We start from the raw sequence: 21,082 nt of genomic DNA, 5'->3' as shown, positions 1-21,082 counted from the left end.
GAGTGAAAAGTATAAGGGAAAAAAAAGGCACAGGACAATTAAGTTAGCATGGTCCACTTTGTGAGTTGTATCAGACATTGTTATGCGTAGAAAATACTGGGCAATTGCGTAAATAGAAGCCTTGGTTAAGATGTATAAAAAAGAGGAAGCAATTAACTTTAAATTACCTTTAGCATTTCTCAATAACTCTACATTTAATTATGCATCCTCAACCATATTTTTTTCTTTAAACAGAAGTATTTTGCTATATATGTGGAATACTCCAAATCCACATGAGGAAGAACTTCAATTTTCTACAGAGATATTGGTCTGGCCCTTACTATGTTGCATACCTTAACACTTTCAATGGAAAAAAAAAAGAAAAAAAAACAAAACAAAAACACGGAGACCTGCAACATGCAAAAGATTCACTAGGTAAATTTTTACTGAGCTATTTAACTCTCAGTGCAAAAAGCTACAGAAAAACTTCATAGCACTGAATTCATTAAAAAATGTAAATGTAAAATCCAGAATGATGTAAAAAAGGAAGAACAATAAAGCTGAGGGGCCAGAAAGGCAAAAGATGTTGTCAGTCTCGTATGACATGCAGTGCAGAAAACAGTGATGTCAGCTCCTATGAGACTTCCTAGGACTTCCTATGTCCTGCTTTTAACAAACTCAAGCTGTTCTGTTGACAACTGTCAGTAAAAGTGGAAGAGCTTAAAAAATAAAGGGAACAGTAGCAACTAAAGTACAGGTCATAGCCAGTATGACCCATGATGTTTGTCAAAGTCATATACTCTGCACTCTTCTAAACCCAAGCAAACGGATGCTGAATCAGCGGAAAAGCAAAGTACTTCACTCAGCGTATACTAAATGCACCAGACAGCAGAACTGCAACATCAGAAGACTGCCATCTGTGAAGGTGCTACTGCCTGGTAGCAAAAGTTGTGTCTTCTCACTGAGCTGGGAAGACCCAAGAGAGTTCCATGTTCACTGTTGTTATAGGGAGAGCATCACAGAAGACTACTTCATTGAGCCTAATCCTAAGGTGCCTGACTTTTTGTTTCTACAGAAAACTCCATTAATAAGTCCCTAATGATGTTCAATTTTTAACAGTATACACCTGAATTGGGAATAAAGATGTAATAAATAAGTAAGATAAAATGAGTACGTTTAAGTCTGTATAATATATAAAAGTAGTAGGCTTTTGGATAGAAGCAGTGAACAATATAGAAGGTAGCACATTAAAGCTCTATTTTAAATCTAGAAAGTTTTAGATAGAGCTCCACATTAAGTGCTGCAACAATTCAAAGAGCATAGGTGTGCACAGAGATGTCTAAAAAGTGGGAAATACTAAGCAGTATAAATGAAAGAAGCTCAGTCTAACTAGCCAGCTTTATGACAGTAAAAAAGTGTCTGAAAGTTGAACCTTGCTATATTTAACATCCTGCATGCCAGATTTCCCCAGTCAGATCTTCTGAAAGGTTGACCAATTTGTTTCAATACGGTGACCACAGCACCAAAAAAAGACAGTGTCTATCCAAAGAACTGTATGGAAATTTTTCTTTACAATGTGAAGCCTAAAGTACAAAAGCAGTTAATTTATCACAGAAGCAGGGATTCCTTTGGTAACTAATTCAAACTGCTGATGATGCACTAAATCAGAGTGAGTGATGAACACATACATAGCAGCAAGTGAAGTTCAAAAGGATACAGATCTGTGTGATCAATGAGCTGCCACGTGGCAAATGAAATGCAGTGTTGACAGATATAGAGTAATAGAGATGAATCTCCAAAATAATCAACCTAATATAAGAAAAATGTAAATTAACCACTGCAGAATGGTCTCTTCACAGAATTGAGGGTGTTTCTTTACACACATCTAAGTACCAGACTTTCAAATCACTAGGCTTTTTTTCTCTGATATGAGAAAAAAATAAAAACACTGATAACTTTAAGAGGTGTCTTGTAGTAAAGCTATAAAACTTTCCTAGAAAAGTAATACAGTAACACAAGTTAAGTAGCAATAATTCATTCCAAGCACACAGATTAAGAACAACAACCCACAGATGAAAATCTCATACAAATCTAAATCTAAAATCTAAATCTAAAATAAAATCTAAATCTAAAATCTAAATATAATATTGCATATGACTGAATGATATGGCCAATTTTGGTGCCTTCTGCTGACCAAGCCTCTCCATACTCCCAACTGATGTTCTACCTGATTAATGGCATTTTGACTGAAAAGCAACACTTTGTAACAAGGGTACTGGTATTTAGTGACATTCACCCTTTCAGCTTCCCTGGAGCATAGTAAATTTGGTATATCATGAAAGAAGTCAGGACTTTTAACAAGAAATGTATCACCCAGTATGAGAAGGAAGGGATCGTTAGATTTTTTTCTACAGAAAGGATAGCCGTAACTTTTTTGTATCCAACAGTTACCAGCTGTGCTAACAGTTATTGTTGTTATTCAGTCATTAAATATAAATAGATTCCCTGTTGAATTTGTCTGTGGCACACTACCTGAAAACAGTGAAAAAGATCTGTCTTTGTTACTAAATCTTGTGTTTGATAATGTCACATGATTCAAGACATCCTATGTTTCTGAAGGGCTTCCAGAAAATCATATCTTCATTAGGAATTCTCTTGGCTGCACTTTTACAATGGAAGTTCTACACTATATATTCACCTTATATTTACTGTGATAGAAATAGATAGTTACCCTCAGTAGATATGAATCTCTCCAAACCATATATTCTATAAAACTGCCACTGTTAATATTTTATATCCTCACGGACTCATCAATAAAATGGTTTGCTGAATTCTGGATGTCATTGGCACCTTTGTATACATTCTTCAGTTCACATTAATTATCAAATAATATCCAGCATTGAGCCATGTTTCCCTTCACCAACTTTTTAGTTTCATTTTTAACATTGTTTTCTTTGACAGGCTATCTTGACTTCTTCATAATATCCACCTGCGAGGTGATAGCATGTAATTAGATTCAGAAAATGTAAGTGGCAAGAAACAAAAAAGGTAGACATCCCACTAGCTTCTTGTTTTAAACTTTATCCTTTCCTCTCCTTAAGCCAAAGGCTTGTTAGCATTGTATATAAGTTCCAATCTTGCAACTCTTAATTAGATGATGAATCATACCTTGACTTCGATGAAATCACAAGCATTCCACACAAATGCATAGAAAAGGTTACTCATTTTGATCTATGGTGGTGCAGTAAGACTACACAAATACTCTTTTTTATCATCTATGAAATACTAGGGACATAACTAACTCACTAAAAAGAACTGAAATAATGATCATATTAACACTGATGTGTTTTACATACTGGAGGCTAATAACAAATAAGGTCAATACGATAAAGCAAAGGTCTTTCAGAACTCAGTTTCTCAGAAAGCCATTAGAATGAGCAGGAGTGAACCAGCAAGTACACTTTTGTATTTTTGTATTTGTTACTTGAAGAGATTTCTAAATAATAGTAATGATGCTTTACTTTTGCAGCAATATGTGAAAAAAGCCACTTAGCTGCTAACACTGGAATTACATAATAAACTTGGATTTAGCAAGGAAACTTCATGCTAAATCCCAAGTAACAATACTGGGGCTAAAGAGCTAAAACGATAGAAAGGGTAAATCAGTTATACAATTTCCCATGTCATTAGCAAAGCTAGCATCCCAACTCTACAGAACATAGTCAATGTTATTTTGTTACATTTGCAAAGAATCAAAAGAAGTAAATGAATGACAGACACTTTCAAATACATAACTTGTAGCTTATGAACAAGCTCATGAATATTGTGCTTTATTTTGTTCAACTTTGAGTCAGACACACAGAAAATCTCCATCTGGATTTCAAATAGTTTTTATAAACAGAAGAAGAAAATCATCCTACTGAACTGATACCAAGACTTTCACAAGTTAGATTTTCACAGAGTTTTCACTGACTTTGATAAAGGAAGAGTTTCTATTAGAGCAGAAACAGTGAAAAGGAAAAGTAAAAGGAAAATACTAGGAACACCAACTCTACTACAACTTTGATTTTTTAAATTATAATTATTTTGTTTGATTTAAAGTATTTAACTTATTCCACTACAACTTTAACACTGTTCAAGGCAAACAGAAAGAGGAGATTTTTTATATATGTATAAAAATGTTCCCTTTCTCCAATCCTCAGTGAAATGCCCTTTTAGCAAAACTGAATTTCCTAATGAAATGTAGTTGAAATATAGAATTTGCTGGACTAATGACAGAAATTTTCTTGGCTTAAATGTGATGAGGATTTCAATATCTACATATACAAGATCTTATGAAAAAAAAAATCTGGATGAAATTAACTAAGTGATCAGATCAAATGTTATAGCTAACGAAATTATTTAAATGGGTCCCATGCAAAACATGAATGTCCTATAAACCCTCCAAAAAGCCATATTTTCCCCCTTTCCTTACATTGCCTACAGCATGGAATACACCTCTCTGCAATATAACTAATGCATTTATGGAACTTTGTTTTATATTTTTGTCTTTCAATTCATTTTGGTTAGATGTAGAATTATTGTGTTAAAAAATGACCTGATCCCAGACATAGTTTATTTAAATTTCAAAATGAAAAGCTTACTAAGAACAGATAAGATTGATTGCTCTTTCCATCTTAGCATAATTGTATTTCAGGTGAACATCAATTTACTTTAAAGGACACTTCTAAGTAGCAGGCTGCATCATACATAATTCATCAATCACAGCTGCCTTTAACATGATTTACTCAAGCAGAATTCCATGGAATAGAGGGAGTTGCATTGTTTTTTATGCTTTGGCCTGTTTGTTTTTAAATAGTTTATGAAACAGTCATTTGCACTGAATTATTGCTGAAAAGAGTTCATCTTTAGTAATCAGCATGTTGAATTTCTTCATACAGAATTGTTACTTCCTCAGATTTCTTTTGAAAGGTAAAGTGAGTTTAGAAAAAATTGTTAAGGTGGAGAGCACTCCATGTTTATCAAAGGGAAAAATAAAGCTCAAGAAGTTTAATGTGGAGGGCAGGGAAAGGTAAAAGTATTTATCTGAAAAGCATTACTAGTTTCTAGGGCTATGTATTTTCTAGCTGCCTTGACTTTCATATCAGAATGCAAATGTAATTGAAAAGAAGTAGCTCCTTCCTCAGCTAGCCCTCCACACAGCTGTCATATGGCTAAAATGGCCTCTACCTGGCAATGTATACAAACCAGACACAAAACAGTGTGTCAGCTAAAGCACAATATCTGCGTACACCAAGAAACAGAGGTGAAGCTTTCATTTACAGGGGCACCACCTTGTGTGCTTACTCCGCCCAGTATTTTCTATCAAAGTCAGCTTCAGGGATATGTTGGTGCCTCCGACAGTCCTGAATTAAAGAAACATTTTCACAAATATATGAGAATATAGCTTAAAAAGAAAAAATGTACAAGTGAGACAAGCTACTAGAAATACACACTTGGACAAAGACAGAAATATCTTACTTACTTGCAAGCCCATTTGAAACACAGAGTGACCCATAAAATTAGCCAACATTCGAATTAAAGCTGCACCCTGTGGGAAATAATTCAGAAAAGTAAGTTGTTATTGTTAAACATTGATGTGCAAAACTAATAGCAATTTGAAGTATGCAGTTGTATCCAACAATATCATCTTGGAAAATTGTTAAAGATTATTATAATCTTTAATTGCACTGAAATTAAAAAATGAGATAAAAGATAAGACAAAGATTTACAAGGAAAAATGATCAGGTTGTTCCCAGCCTTGTGTGCACTTAGCACTATTGTGCAATTTTCAGTGAGGGCAAAATATGATGTCCATGATAAAATATACAATGATTATTCATAATATTCTTATTTTAATTACATTATTGTAAATCAGGATTTAGTGATAACATTTTCCTTCAAAAAAGCCTTCAAGATGTGGTGATCTGAAAGTGGATCATTTCATTTTCATTTTTAAGATGTTGATATCCATACTTGACTTCATTAACAGTCAGTTTAACTCCCACAGTCTTCTAAAGATCTAAGTATTTGTATAATACACTTACTGTACTTATATCAGTTCTATCCTCTTGTCCCTTCAGGCAAAGGATTGAGATCTAAAAAATTTCTTTTGTTTTACAAATGATTCCAATTGTCAGTACTTACATCAAGAACTACAGACACACTAGCTTTATCTAAGGCACCCCATGGGACTTCTTAACTCCCTCTCAGTATGACCACAACTTCTGTATATTTTCCACTTGCACAAGTGCTCTATTTCAAGCAGAAATACCTTTGCAGAACAGATGATCTAGTTAAAATGTCTTACTCTGCAGTCAAATCAAGAAAATCAGCCTCCCAGTCCCATTAATCAGATGTTACACTTAGTAATGATCTCTATATGAGAGGGAGGACACTTCTGATTTAAAAACAGTGAATCAAAGGCAGCAAGAAAACACGATGTTGGAATTCAACAACCTCTGCTACAGATGTAGGTTCAGGAATTAGACTAATGCTAATTAGGGGGGAAAAACACTTACATTACACAGATTCAAAAATTATCAGGTACTAAAGCCAAAAGGACTGTTCCAATAATATAATCTGACTTCCTGCAGTAATAGAGGTCAAACAGCAATCTAGACAAAAACCTTACTGCTTCTCTTCACACAACAGCACCTATTTTAGAAAGATTCTAGAAAAGGAAAGTGTTTCACAGTACTACATAATGTGTCAAAACTAATACTTACTCCAATGGTTAAAATGTGCAATTTTTTTTTCTAATTTGAATTTCTCTAGCTGCAACCTTCAAAACCATATTTAATGCCTTTTCCTGCTAAAGTTCAGGTTAGTTTTGGAATTCAACAATTGTCCAATTTTTAAACCGTTTAACACATATTCTACCAATTTTCTGTGCAGTGCCTATTTCTGAAGTAATGAAGCACCTGTAATAATCAACATTTTAAATAGCAGTATAAATCAAAAAGATTAGTAAATTGTTAGTAATTATAAGAAAACACAAGTTCTTCACATAAATAGCAACAAATAATATATAGTTCATAAAGTACATGAAGGGAAAAAAAAAGAAATGAATTCAGGAAATGTTTGTAATTGTTTATAAGAAATGAACACTGCATAAAGCAAAAAAGAAAAAAAGAAAAAAGATGCTTGCATTATTAACACTGTGCTGTGTTTTTATGGTAGTACCTTATCTTACTGAGAGCCCAATCATATCAGGAACACACAGCAGTATGCAAAATTCTTCCTGTCCACACAGATTATTACCTGAGCAGTCAAGACTATAGGTCAGGAAGTGTTATTACCCTCATTTTACCAGAGGAACTGAGTGAGTAAAGTTCTCTGAGATGCTTAAGCAGATAAATTGCAGATAAATCTATGTAAGCAGATAAACAGCAGGCAGAAAAGAATCTAATAAGCAGATAAATCCAATTTATTTGGTAAGTAACTTAGGCAGTGCAACCAAAAATATTTGAAGCAGAACAAAAAAAAAAGCAATGCATAAAATATATCTGTCGAAACCCTTGACAATAAACATATTCTTTTTGCCACTCATCTGTCAGTATTCCCTCTGTTTATTTATCAGTATCTAAATTTCACATATTAATAATGGATGCATATTCATATAGGTACTTTAGCTCTACCAATTTCTGTGAGAAGTAAGCAAACAAATACCTGTGATCTTTCCCATACAGTCTTTTCTATCCAAGGACCAAGAACCATCAGAAAGACATGAAATAAATATAAAATTGCTCTCATAGCTCTCATTTAGTCACATCGTGGATGGAACTTTTGCCTTTACACAGCAGATAAAGTAAAAAAGCAAATAAAGATTGAATAGGAGCTCTAAGATACAAAGACAGGAATACTCTCTCCAGATCTATTCATTTTCACAGATACTTTAGAATTTCTTTCTAATTACCTTCATGAAACCCAGAAGTCCATTTACAACATCCAGAACAACAATGTGCTTGTCCCAGTTCTGCTATCTTCCCCACACAGCTTGCCTATCTGGATGACTTATTTGCTGAAGAATAGTATAGGAAACAAGAGAGAGAGAAAGGAAAGGGATTCTAAAGAAAAGAAGAAAAAGAGAAAACCAGACAACCAGAAAAGGGGCAAGAAACAGAGGAGCAAATGCAGCCCTTGGTGTGGAGTGAAAAGAGATGGGGGGGAAGGAATGGGAGAAAAACATGTATTTCACTATTTTATTTTATTTTTACCTTGAAAGGAGGCAGAAGAGAGAATAGTGATACATTCCAAAGAAGATGCAATTGATACATTCCCAGCTCTGAGAGGGAAAGGAAAAGACAAAAAAAACTGATAGTGACTGGATATAAAGAGAAATAAATTTACAGAGAGAAGGATCAAAAGGTCAGAGTAAGTGAAATAAAGAAGGACTTTCTAAAAGATAGGCATGGAGGATGACCCTAATGATTCTAAGGAGGGAAAGAAGGTGTGCACAGTATCTTCAGTTACAGGAGCAATTGAATACATACCTTTTGGATTATCTGTATGGCCCAAATGCTGGCACTTTCACTGTATATTCACCTAGCAAGCAGTCAACATACAGAATCCAGAGAACTTCTGCTTTCATACTTCTGAATGCTTCTCTGACGTAGACCTAAACCTACATATTTATAAATCCTAAATCACAACAAACTTGTTCTAGCAGAGGATGCTCTTTGGAACCTGTCAGCATTATTCCCTGAATGCCCTGACATGCAACTGATCTGCTTCCCACTTCTCTCTCAGGGCTACTTCTGCTCTGCCAGCACTTGTCCAGCTGAGGAGTGATGTATGGAGTCTTGAGAAGTGAATCTGGCTCCCTCACAGGGCACCATGACCACTTACTGATGATTTAAGTGCTTTCCTCAAGGCAGTAGATGACTCAGTACTCTGTCAAGAGGTAAAGTGCATTGGTTTTAACAGGTCTAGTGGAAAGTAATTATTTCCTATTCACAAAATGTATCTATGTTCCTGACAATACAAAAGCTTACTCAAGCCAGGGAAAAGCTATGTACCTTGCTTTAATAATAGTTCACTCAGTACCAATAAGTAATGGCACTACCTGGTTCTGGTGAAATACCCTTCATTAGTAGATTTCAAAGTGCTTTGTAGACACTGATATCAATATCCTTGCCATTACATAAATGGAAACCGAGCAACATGACGGTGAAGTCATATAGTGAGGATCACCTAGCATGTTCATCCTATAGACTGTGACACAGCTGGAGCTTCCTCAGCTTCAGCAATGAGACAGATGCTATAGGAAAGGAAGGCAGAAAATCAGCTGTCCCATGGATATTAACTGGTGCACTCCTTGTCTGCAAAGCGCTCCTGGGAAAGAAGGCTCATGGACAATTAGCCAACAGTGGTTAACCTGCTGTAAATTTATGGAGTAAACATTATACAAATTTCTTTCTCTGAACAAACTCACACCTACACCATAGTAAAGATCATCCATTATTAAAACGAAGATCAACATTCCTTTATATGTGAGCTGAATTTGTCTTTGATATCCAGAAAATGCAGAGGCACAGTTTAGGCATTCAGTATAATTCCCCCACATAAAATAATAATAATAATAATAATGAGATCGTAACTTTGATCTCAGATTAAATGAATTTAATTTTTAAAGACTCACTCCTACATTTTGTGATTCTGTGGCATCACTACAGGTTCACAAATACTGTAAGTTAATTCAATTCTCTAGTTAGGTGATCTGATTTTATAGTATCTGAATTCTTTAATTATTTCACTTGCAATTTGCATCTTGTAATCACTTCTTATACAAAAGAAAATACTAAATGGAATCTTCATCAGTGGGAAAAAAAAAAAAAAAAAACAATCATGTTTTAAGTTTGAAATCACAAAAATATCACTATTGCTCACTACAAAGTATTGTTACACAGCCACACAGCATGGGATACGAAATACAGGTATCTCTAGCATTTCTGTCTACAAGTAGTTTAGTTGTTTAGACATTTAGATGCTGTCAATGGATGGAATCAGTCAATCCTGCATGCACTTTATCTCAAAACAGATGAGTTGTACCCTAAATGCACTATCACTTATATTTGACTCCAAAATGACCCTTGGATGACTAGCTTATATGCACCAATCTGCACTGCAGACATCTAAAGTTAGGTGAGATTAGTTCAACTGCACTGCTCAAAAAGGCCATACGCGGATTGATTCCCCACTGTTATAGGAGTTCTATACTAGTAGGTAGTTCCCAAGAATTTCTGAAGAACTAAGACACAAAACTGGTGGGATACCATCTTCTCATACACAGAGAGGCAAATAACAAATCATACCTCAGTTTATCATATTTTCTCATGAGAAAACTACAGCCAGGTACTCAAGACAGTGTCCTGAAGATATGGCAGTGTGCTTTTTAGATGGAGGCAAATGTTCTGTACCAAACAGGCAGTAAATAAAAGTACTAAAAATAACAAATGAATGAAGTCCTTTTGGAGAAGCAGATATTGTGACAATCAGCAAATCAGTACACGAAACTATGCAGAAGCTAGGCAAGGACAAGGGGCCACACGTGAAGAGATACACTTGACTTGTAAACTCATCCAGCATTAGTATTTTAAGGATCAAAAATTATGTCAGTATTCCAAAAAGTGCTCATGAGAGAAAAATGTCACCAACACAGAAAAGAAACTGTGAACTACAGTTGACTCTCAGAAGAGTAAAATAATCTATCATTTTGTAAATGAGCTGGAGTAGGGAAAGACAGAGAGCATAAAAGGCTAACTAGCATAGTTTTTCCATCTTCCCATCAAATTTTGTCATTTTTTTCTCTAGAATATCATCTCTTTTTTCTTCTGCTTCTGCTTTTGTGAGTTGTGTTGTTTCTTTTAACCGTAGGATGGAAGTTCATGTGATTGAATGCAGATGCCTTAAACTGTAACTACACTAATGCTTACTCAGTTTTACACAGCTGAGCCAGCTGCACAGATTCCTTTTAAAGGCAATGGAAAGAGAAGCAAGCACGTCAGCTACTCTTAATTCATCTCATCTGAAGAAATATATCTGAAATAGCACAGATAAAGTGTAAACAGTGTAAAAAACACCTCCCTGAGTTCGTAAAGTCTGAGAAAGTATCTTGCAGGCTCACTTATAAATTTATTTCAAGCAACATCAAATATCAGGAATAACAATCATGCAGATATCAGTGTAAGTCTTTCTCACAAATTTTCACCTTGCTGCACTTGTTTAGGTATAAAAGCCAATTGCTTTGACATAAAAACTAAAATCAGGAAGTATATTGTTATGGAAACCACCACCATGGTACCCAAAGTAAAAGAGCAGAATGAGATACTGAGGAGAAGAGAACTGCCAACAAAAATTACATAGCTGTATTTCAAAGAAAAGATCTAATACATCAATTTTCTACAAAACATCCAATGGCCCACTTTGTTTTTGCTTCTCTCATTAAAAAAATAAAAATAAAAATAAAATAAATCACATTATTGTTAGAGTTTTTATTACCAATAATTTCTTTTGCTCACCTTTATTTGAAGTGATAATAACAAAGCTCAGATCACATATAGGCACTAACAAATGTTCCATTCTTTCCTAAAGCTATTGATTTAAGATTAGAATCAATACACAGTTTGATTGCTACTAGCCTATACCTAGTATATACTAGTACTCTTTTTTTTTTACGTCAATCAGTTATGTTAAACATACAGAAACATTTCCCTCCTTAAACTATGTATTCTGTGCCATACTATAACTGAATATAACTGAAAAAGTTTTTAGAAGAAAGATTTGAAGGAATAGCATGGAAAGCATAGCATCACATTTTGGAGAAAATATTCCATGGGCAAGTAGAGACAGGCGGGAGACAAGGCCATAAACTGTATTTGTTCCAGATCATTTGCTCATTTCATTTCCAGCCTGAAAAAGGACCTTCCTCTAGTCTGAGGCAACACTAGTTGCTTTACAGCTCCACGTAGGAGAGTCAAAAGCCTTTGGCATGGTGAATGGCCAAAGGATTTCTGAAAACCCAGTGTCTCCTAACTTCTTATAAAGACCAGAGCTGGATAGGGAGACAAAATCTCCTTTTGCAGAAGTTAACATTAAAGCAACTTAGTTATACATGTACTGAGTTATTTATCCTTCATACACTTTACAGACCGCACTTTGCTGAAATAAGAAACTGAACTCATCAGACTATAGAGAATGGGCTCTAGAAGAAATTCTAGGAACTAAACTGCCCCCAGCAACTCTCTAACAGAGCCTGTTTGCAAGAACAGTCTACACCCCATTTCCAGAAGTTCTGCACTCCATACTTGGGTACTTCCAGAACATGTAGATGGATGCAGCTCCGATGCAGCTTCAGACATAACATAACAACTGAGTTATTTTGATTTCACAGAATCACAGAATCACAGAATTGTAGGGGTTGGAAGGGACCTCCAAAGATCATCGAGACCAACCCCCCTGCCAAAGCAGGTTCCCTACACCAGGTCACACAGGTAGGCGTCCAGGCGAGACTTGAATATCTCCAGAGAAGGAGACTCCACAACCTCCCTGGGCAGCCTGTTCCAGTGCTCCGTCACCCTCACCGTAAAGAAGTTCTTGCGCACATTCGTGCGAAACTTCCTATGCTGCAGTTCCTGGCCATTTCCCCTTGTCCTGTCTCCACACACTGCTGAAAAGAGTCTGGCCTTGCCCCTCTGCCCCCCACATCTTAGATACTTATAGACCTGGATCAGGTCCCCTCTCAGTCGTCTCTTCTCAAGTCTAAACAGACCCAGCTCACTTAGCCTTTCTCCATAGGGGAGATGCTCCAGGCCCTTCACCATCTTTGTGGCCCTCCGCTGGACTCTTTCCAAGAGATCCCTGTCTTTTTTGTACCGAGGAGCCCAGAACTGGACACAGTACTCCACATGAGGCCTTACCAGGGCAGAGTAGAGGGGGAGGATCACCTCCCTCGACCTGCTGGACATGCTCTTTATAATGCACCCTAGAATGCCATTGGTCTTTTTGGCCACGAGGGCACACTGCTGGCTCATGGCCAACCTGTCGTCCACCAGGACGCCCAGGTCCCTCTCTGCAGAGCTCCTCTCCAGCAGGTCATCCCCCAGCCTGTATTGGTGCATGCAATTATTCCTCCCTAGGTGTAAGACCCTACACTTGCCCATACATTTCCCATGTATGTATGTAGATGTATGTATTTCCCATACATCTACCTCAAATTGATAGTTCCTGCAACCTGTTCCCTCCGCATGGGAATCAAGCAAGTCCAATACAACTAATTCATCTTAAAATTCTGAGTTCCCCTTCTTATACATTAGCCATCAAGTGGCCCCTCATCCAGTAACCCCAAGGTATGATTGCTGTCTGCATTCAAGGCATGAACAACTTTAACAAAATCAATGAAGATCACACACTGAAGAGGACACTTCCAAATTCTGACTAAAATGTTCTGAATACTGACTGAAATGCATCTCTTCTTCATGAAACATGCTGAAGAAAGAGATATTTTTAGAACTCCAAATGTAATAAAAACAGCATTTCTTTTTCTTAAGAATGTAGAATATATTTTTACACTGTTCTGTCAAGTGGAAGCCTAAGGATATCCACAATCAAATAGGTTTTTAAGAAAATGAGTATAATTTCATTTCACCTCAAAGTTCCTGAATTCATACACTATTCTGTATTTTTTAAAACAGAATAGATAACTCCATGATTCAAGGTTCATTTAAAATATTAAAAGAGCATGTTATAAAGCACTCATACAAAGAACGTACATTTCCACATTATTTTTGTAATCTGAACATTAGCCAACATGTAGTATCCAAGCCACGTTTTTCAAAACAATCATTCTTTGTTGGTACTAAGCAACCACAGCTGGATGCTCTATGAAATTTAGCTTATTGGGAAAAACACAGCATGAATTAAACTGAAAGAACAATGAACATCAGACATGTAACAAGAATGTGACATTTAAAAAAGAACCTTTACATAAAATTAGGAACCAAAGTGAAGTCTGTCAAATCTTGCAGAAAATCTGACACAAAAAATATGTTTTGACTAAGTCACATCTGCAGAATTTATTCCATTGCAGATACAGAACAGTGTGCATTTCTGTAAACAACTTTTTAAAAACCTGTTTGGCTGAATCGTTGTGTTACACCACAAGTACTGCACTGAATTAACTTGACTACCAGCATCAGCATTTTAAAGAAGAGGACTGAGAGATGTGAGTAGCCTGGTGCAATGTCTGTTGAGCAACTGGTGTGACCTTAAATAAATCAACTGACATCTCTTCAGTTCCCCTGCGAGAGCAACTAACAGTTAGGTAACCACCATCAAATCCAGGTTGCTGCATTTAAATTGTGCTTTCTAAAGCAAACATATTCACCATGTACGGTTCTTTCTCCATAAAAGAAGTCCAGTCATTCCTCATCTCCCACCCAGAAGATCATGCTGAAATGAGCTCTGCCTTCCTATTTTTGTAATTTGTACCGTCTTAGTCGACAGCCTCACTGATAGACTTGGAACAAGTGCCCTGTTCACACTTGCCATTCCAGTATGGTACTATAGGGAGCTCCTGAGACACATCTGTTGAAACTCTTCCATGGAGCAGAGATCACTGCAAAGCCTTCTCTGGAGTTCTTGAAATGTTTCTGTACCTCATCTCTGGAAACTTCAGAAGTACTCACAGATAAATTCTTTTCAGGGAATGAACAAGACCGCAACATGAGGCACCAGCACCAAGTTTTTCATTTTCAGAAACTGAAACTAATCACCACAGTACACCAGTGTGACTAATTTTCTGTATTCTCCAACAGCACATCAAAATACTACAAGAAAAATGAAGCTTAATACAAATGAATTTCATGAATGTGAATGTTTCCTTATTAGATTACAAATAACATAATGTTATCCTAATATATATAACATGGCAAAAACATAACATGTTTGAATGAATTCCTAGAGGCTTTCGCTTTGGAAAATCCATGTAAAAGCCTTGAAAAAAGTGAGGAAGACCGGTATATGCAGACTATGCATACAAGTACAAGATGTGACACCATGAGCCCAATACTTAAATTCTTAGTCCAGGCCATCATTTAGTGACACATTGAATCACCCTAAAAATTTAATTTAAAACACCTTAAAAATTTAATTTAACTTAAATTCCACAGCTTACATACATAAATTAAACAAGTAACTACACAATCAGCTGAATTTGAGTCTGACTGATTTCCATGATCGCAGTAATGAATTATTAAAAAGTGGCTACCCACACTGAAAGGAGTTAAAAAACTACCTCTTCATATTTTATTACATAGATAGAGGGAAAAAAAAAAAAAAAGGTATTTTTGTCTTCTTTACTTTATAAAATATAATTTCCAATTGATACTTGCTTATCAAGCAGTGCATACCCACAAGTTAAAATGCTGCTGATATTCAGCAGTAAAACGAGGATAAATTTTAATAAACAAATTAATCTTACTCTGTTCTTAAAACTTTACTTGCAGTCTAGTTGAGTCAATATTTTTAAAACCAGCAAGTATACCTATAAACCTGTAATTTACTGTGCTAAATCATCTAAGATGCATAACAGCATCTTATGTTGTTTTTATAGACTGTAAGGCCATTTATCTGATGCCAAAACATCACGGAAAAAGCAACATTATATTCAAGGAGAACTTTTCACTGAGAAATCATAATCATTTTCTATTCTGACAAACACAGCTGTTCTAGGCCTGGATAATATCAAAATGGTCAGATGGCAAGATGAGCTTTGGTGAAATGTTTGTCTTAGACAAAAATACTCTTGTAAATTTTAGGAACATGACACAATGAACAAAATTCAGGAGTAAAAGACCATCATGTTCTTCAGGTTTTGTCATACCACTTTCTTTGAATAATGAAATGCTTCAGTCGCCTAGACTGAGACTCCATTTACAACTGCAGTTTTATTTAGCCTGGCCACCAAAATCTGTTATATGTGCTGACAGCACCACCAAGGAAAAAGCACTTTATACTTCTTCATTATGAATGAGGAAACCCTCAAGAAATTATAAGCAAAAAAGGTTGATGACATTATTTACATAGATGGGCCATCATCATAATACAAGTAAGCAGTGAATAAACCAGTGTGTCTTAAAATCCACTGTAATAAGGTTCTCCTCTAATAATAAAACTAGCTCCACAATTCCATGTCTTCCATTAGAAGTAATAGATGAAGATTTTCCCTTTTATGATGGAACATTTACTAAAGTGTTTCCATGATCACTTTTGCTTTACTTTAAAGAAGAAACACATCACCATTTTGCCAACCAACTCCACTGAGAATCTAAAAGCAAATTAAGTAAAATAAAACTAAAAATTTGTGATGATTCTCCAACAGTTACTACTGTGGAGATAGGTATTATGAGATAGCTATCTATTAATCCAGTCAATGTGTTCTGTAGTGATACTATGTAGCACTATTTTTTAATAGAATATTTTGCTATAATAGAACAAAATTTAGAAGTCTATGTTTCTACACAATTTCTCTTTATCAACCACACAATTAATCTCATAAAAGATTGAAATCAGGTCTGTTTGACCACATTTATTTTTATGAAGCATGAAGATTAACATTCCTTCATATTTTTAGTTAAATAAGCACCACTTAAACATCTCAAACCATTTGTCTAAAATGGATTTATTTGCAACTAACTATAATTAGGCATGTCATTCTACTTCTTCTCTTTCAATACATCTTTTAGGCTTCAGAAGTTCTCCAGAATTCAAATATTCCTTTAGAATAACAAGAACAAAAGAGTATTGCTAAGATTGTTCTAGACAGCTACATCCTGAACGAGAGTCCTCTAGACCTGCAAAATCTACAAGTAGTCTGTTATGCATAGGCTGTTCCAATAGTAATTTCTTCCCATGGAAACTACAACAGATACAAGAGCACAATAATGCTATTTGATAGAGCAAATTCTCAGCTACAAATCAGTATTTCTCAGCACAGACACCACCATTAGCTATGCATTTTTGCTAGCAGTGAATGAACACCCACATGCTGCACTTGTAGAGGTCTGCATGGTGTTCAGAATGTGACTTGTCTTTCACGTCATTGCCCACTACCCACTACCTCACTGTGCTCACATCCCCTGTTTGGTCTCCACAGATGTTCAGCAAGCATCAATGCACGTCAGTGGGTGCCATTTTTCTGCATGGAGGAACTCAATGACACACAGTTTCTTCATACACACTTCCATGTCAGACACCATTCTGTCAGACTGCCCCTCTGCTGCCATCTATCACACAGCAACAAAATCTAATAGGATATTGGCGGAAAGGTTCAACCTCTACTTTCACACCACTGACATCTACTTCTGATGCTGTGAGACAACATAATAGAAAAGGAGGCATTATTTTCAGACAGCCCTCTTTTGGTTGAGTATTTTTTCTTTTGCTCTATGTAAGTTACCTACAATTATTTTCTATTTCCAATTCTTATAATTTGTACACAATTACTTCAACATTTGTAATTGTTGCCCTTCTTTCATCAATTTCAACTTGGGTATGTGCAAAAGTTATCCCTCATCTTCACTATGGAATTGTTGTTTTATTCCTTTTTGTCACTGTCAGGGGAAAAAACAGAAACTAAGAAACTACCTCTGAAGGCTTAAGAAGGTACCACACTAAGCACTCCATGGGCTGGAGCAGGATTTCCTGCATACTTGAAGTCAGGCACTCTTGGGACTGCTCTGAACCTAAAGATTTCACCAACTTCACATTCCAATGGTTTTCATACTGGAAGCTGTGAAGATCTAAAACATTCTTATCTGAACAGGAATTGTTTTCATTATAAGATACATCCTCTGATAAAATGCATTACTCTCAAATGGGTCTTGGAAGCACCTTCTACAGTCTGGGCACTGACCTTCCGTCTTAGCAAGTCAAGGAACAGACACCACCATCAGACACACTCAGATAGCTTCATGACATTCACGGGTGACATCACAGCTAAATTAGACAGGAAGAACAAACCTTTACAGGGAATGAGTTGCAAAGTGACCTGAAATGTATTGTAAGAATTTTAACTAGGTAGCCAGATGTCATCTGAACATTCCTGATTTAGTTAAGTGAATAATTAAAAATATAATCTGTTTCACTTTATTTTATTATTTGTTAGTGTTTGTCTAGTATTTCTTATAGTGTTCATGAGCTGCTCTCACTTTCAAGTGGTCACTGCACACAACCATTTTGTTAGGCAAAGATTGTCACAATATCTTTACACTTATGAAACTGAGTGGATTTCATACCAATACTAATATTGGTTTCACTGGTCAAAATAGATGTTTTGGTTTTTGTTTGTTTATTTCAGCGTTAGGATCCGTCCAGTTTTCTGAGGAAAAGAAGTGAAAAGAATGAAGATTTTAGAGAGCCTTTCCACTGACTCTTCTTGTAAAACATGATACACTGTGAATTTTCAGAGAGAACTATAGGGAGAGCAAGTTACTACTTCCAGTATCTTAAATCCTCTTTTGCCAGAACTGTTTCTTGCGACAAATGGGAAACTGATCATTTTTCTTTGTGTGGATTTTTAGTTGTATAGTCCTTCTAACATTGACCTTGGGGAGGTTGCCTCCCCCTTCCTTTATAACTATTAGAAATACATCCTCCTTCCATCAGACTGTTGCAGAAAGCAGGAAAAATCTTTTTTAAAGAAGTGGCACAGAGTTACACTGAAAAACAAATTATACAGACAAATGTTTAGAAAATAATTATTTGGGTTGCAAAGTCTGGGCCAGTAACTGATATCACTACAGAAGCTCATTTTGCTTACAGGGAGGAAAAATTGAATATTCTTCTCTATCTCAGCCACACTCTTCCTTGCTTTGATTATTGCTTGTCGCTTGCCAAGACATATTCTGCTGGGAGTACACTTTGATAGCTACACTCCAGCCTACTGGACTTGCCTGCTCCGATTGCTACCAGGATCTGCAACCAGCACACTTTAAAACATTCAGAAGCATGATGGAAACAACTTCAGATATTATCTAACTCTCTACACTGTCTTTGGTGCCCTTTCATCTCTTCTCTTATCTGGCTGTGACTGCTCATGTACAGTATGACTTCTTTACTTCTATCTGGGATATCTCTCTAACACTGTTCTGGGTCTGGTTGCTCCCTCAGTGATGCAGCTGTCTTGTTTCTCTGTTTCATTACAGCTGGTTCTTCCTTGCTGATTGTTGTTCCTCATGTTATCCTTGCTGCACTTTCTCCTCTGTTGATGTAGCTCTCCAGGGCTGATTCCTGCTGTCAGTTATTTCTGGTGTGGAAAGGCTGTCATGCTTTTTGCCTTGATTTAATAATTCTCAGATCCACTCTTGTGTTCAACAGGCTATATTTCCCGCTGCACTTGGGATATAACCACTTTTCCTGTCATTGTGGGAGGACACTCACTTACTTCCAGCTGCACTAGGAAAATATATCCACTCTCTGATGTGAGCTGAGAACCTTGAATCATCTACCACCACTGTTTGTTTATTAATGTACTATCACGGCTTCTTGTTTATTTCCACATATTTGTGGCCTTAGTGGAGGATGACATGCTCTTATGTAAAGGACTGCTATGATAATGTTTGGCTTTCGAAAGAAGCAAGCACCACTGTCAACAGCATAAGTGGAAATACTGTGTGCTACAGTGCCTGTTTCACTCTGCTAATGGATTACCTGAATACCATTCTTCGGGGGTTTAGTCATGAACCTTTTAACACATGCAACCACTGGGGACAAGAAAGTGGAAATGAAAAGTATACTCAGCTCCAAGGCATTTAAATATCACAGTTTCAATGGTTACCCCTGAAATGTATAGGAAGAGTAAGGACAGCTGAGTGTCTAGCAGACACAGGCATTTTAATGGTTTCTAATTGATTTATGCCATACTGATGACAGTAAAAATAATGAAATGACAATCTATGACTGTCATTTCACTGCAGAAAAATGAGATAGGAGAAAGTTTCACAATTTCAATTTCAGATAGAAGATACTAGAGAGAAAAGAGATCACATGACAACCTAAGGTCCCAGGGAATATCAGGTGGATATTTTGAATAAAAATTGAAAGAGAATGAAAAAGAAAAAGAAAAGAAAAACACACACACACACAAAAAAAAAAAAAAAAAAGGTAGGGAAAAGATACTGCATGTAGTCCAAGACTGTTTAAAAATTAATATTTTAATAAAGACAGTAGAAAAGACCTCACTAATGGTCCTGACCAAAAGTTTACAAGAGTCAAAAGCAACAAATTCTCAAGAACTTAGTATTCTTCAGTAATTTGAAAAATAAGCCAGCAATCAACTAAAAAGCCATCCATGAAAATACCACCAATAAAATCCCTTGCTCAGGGCTCACTGTGTAAGGAGAGCTTTGAGGCACTGGAAAACATTTGAATAAACACCCGACGAGGTACATTTCGGATTTTATTAACATACTATTCGTCACAGTATTGATATTGGCAGAGATTAGAGAGCTAGAAGGATAGGCAAAAGTTCTAGCTATCTCATAAAAGAGTTCATTTCATCAACAAGCGAATTGATTTTAAGTGCAAGTTGTGCATGCTTGCATACAAGATTACATAGAAATGAAACAAGAATGCAAAATCTACAAAACGTTAAGTTTGTTCTAATTTATTTTCAGAAGGAAATAGAAGCTTAGAGGAAAGTACAGAAACAGGGAAAAAAGCAGCTATGAAGTCACTGGTAAAGTTTCTTCTGATGAAAGACTCTATTCAAAACAAAAGGATGAATGGCTTGACTGAAAGGCAGATGGATGACTTATTAGACAGCAAAACAAAGAATTTATGGGTAAAAGTGTCTGTGTTTTAGTCTCCCTGCCTAAGAAAGTGCAAAAGTAAATTCTTTCATTGCCATTTCTCAGGTTGGATTGCTAGATCAGATAAATGAGTTAAAATTTACAGGGACAGGTCCTGATATGAACTCATTCGACATCACTCAAGGCTCCAAGAGAGCTGACCATTGAGAAGCTGACTGGAGATGCTGCCTTAATCCACTGAGTATGGCCACTGT

At 36.1% G+C, this 21,082-nt stretch overlaps 1 protein-coding gene across 1 annotated transcript in view; it reads right to left on the bottom strand.

The window, feature by feature from the left end:
• The window catches only part of TRHDE (thyrotropin releasing hormone degrading enzyme), a 216,505-nt gene that overhangs the window by 89,845 nt on the left and 105,578 nt on the right, over nucleotides 1-21,082 (bottom strand). Inside the window, exon 7 of the mRNA XM_085221385.1 lies at nucleotides 5,504-5,569. Within this exon, the coding sequence (XP_085077511.1) occupies nucleotides 5,504-5,569 (66 nt within the window). The remainder of the gene's footprint in view (nucleotides 1-5,503; nucleotides 5,570-21,082) is intronic.

Source organism: Meleagris gallopavo, chromosome 1 (assembly GCF_905368555.1).
Source record: "Meleagris gallopavo chromosome 1, MGAL_WU_HG_1.1, whole genome shotgun sequence".
Lineage (NCBI taxonomy): Eukaryota > Metazoa > Chordata > Aves > Galliformes > Phasianidae > Meleagris > Meleagris gallopavo.
Note: the sequence above shows the minus strand (reverse complement) of the source record. Positions and strands in the feature narration are given on the sequence as shown.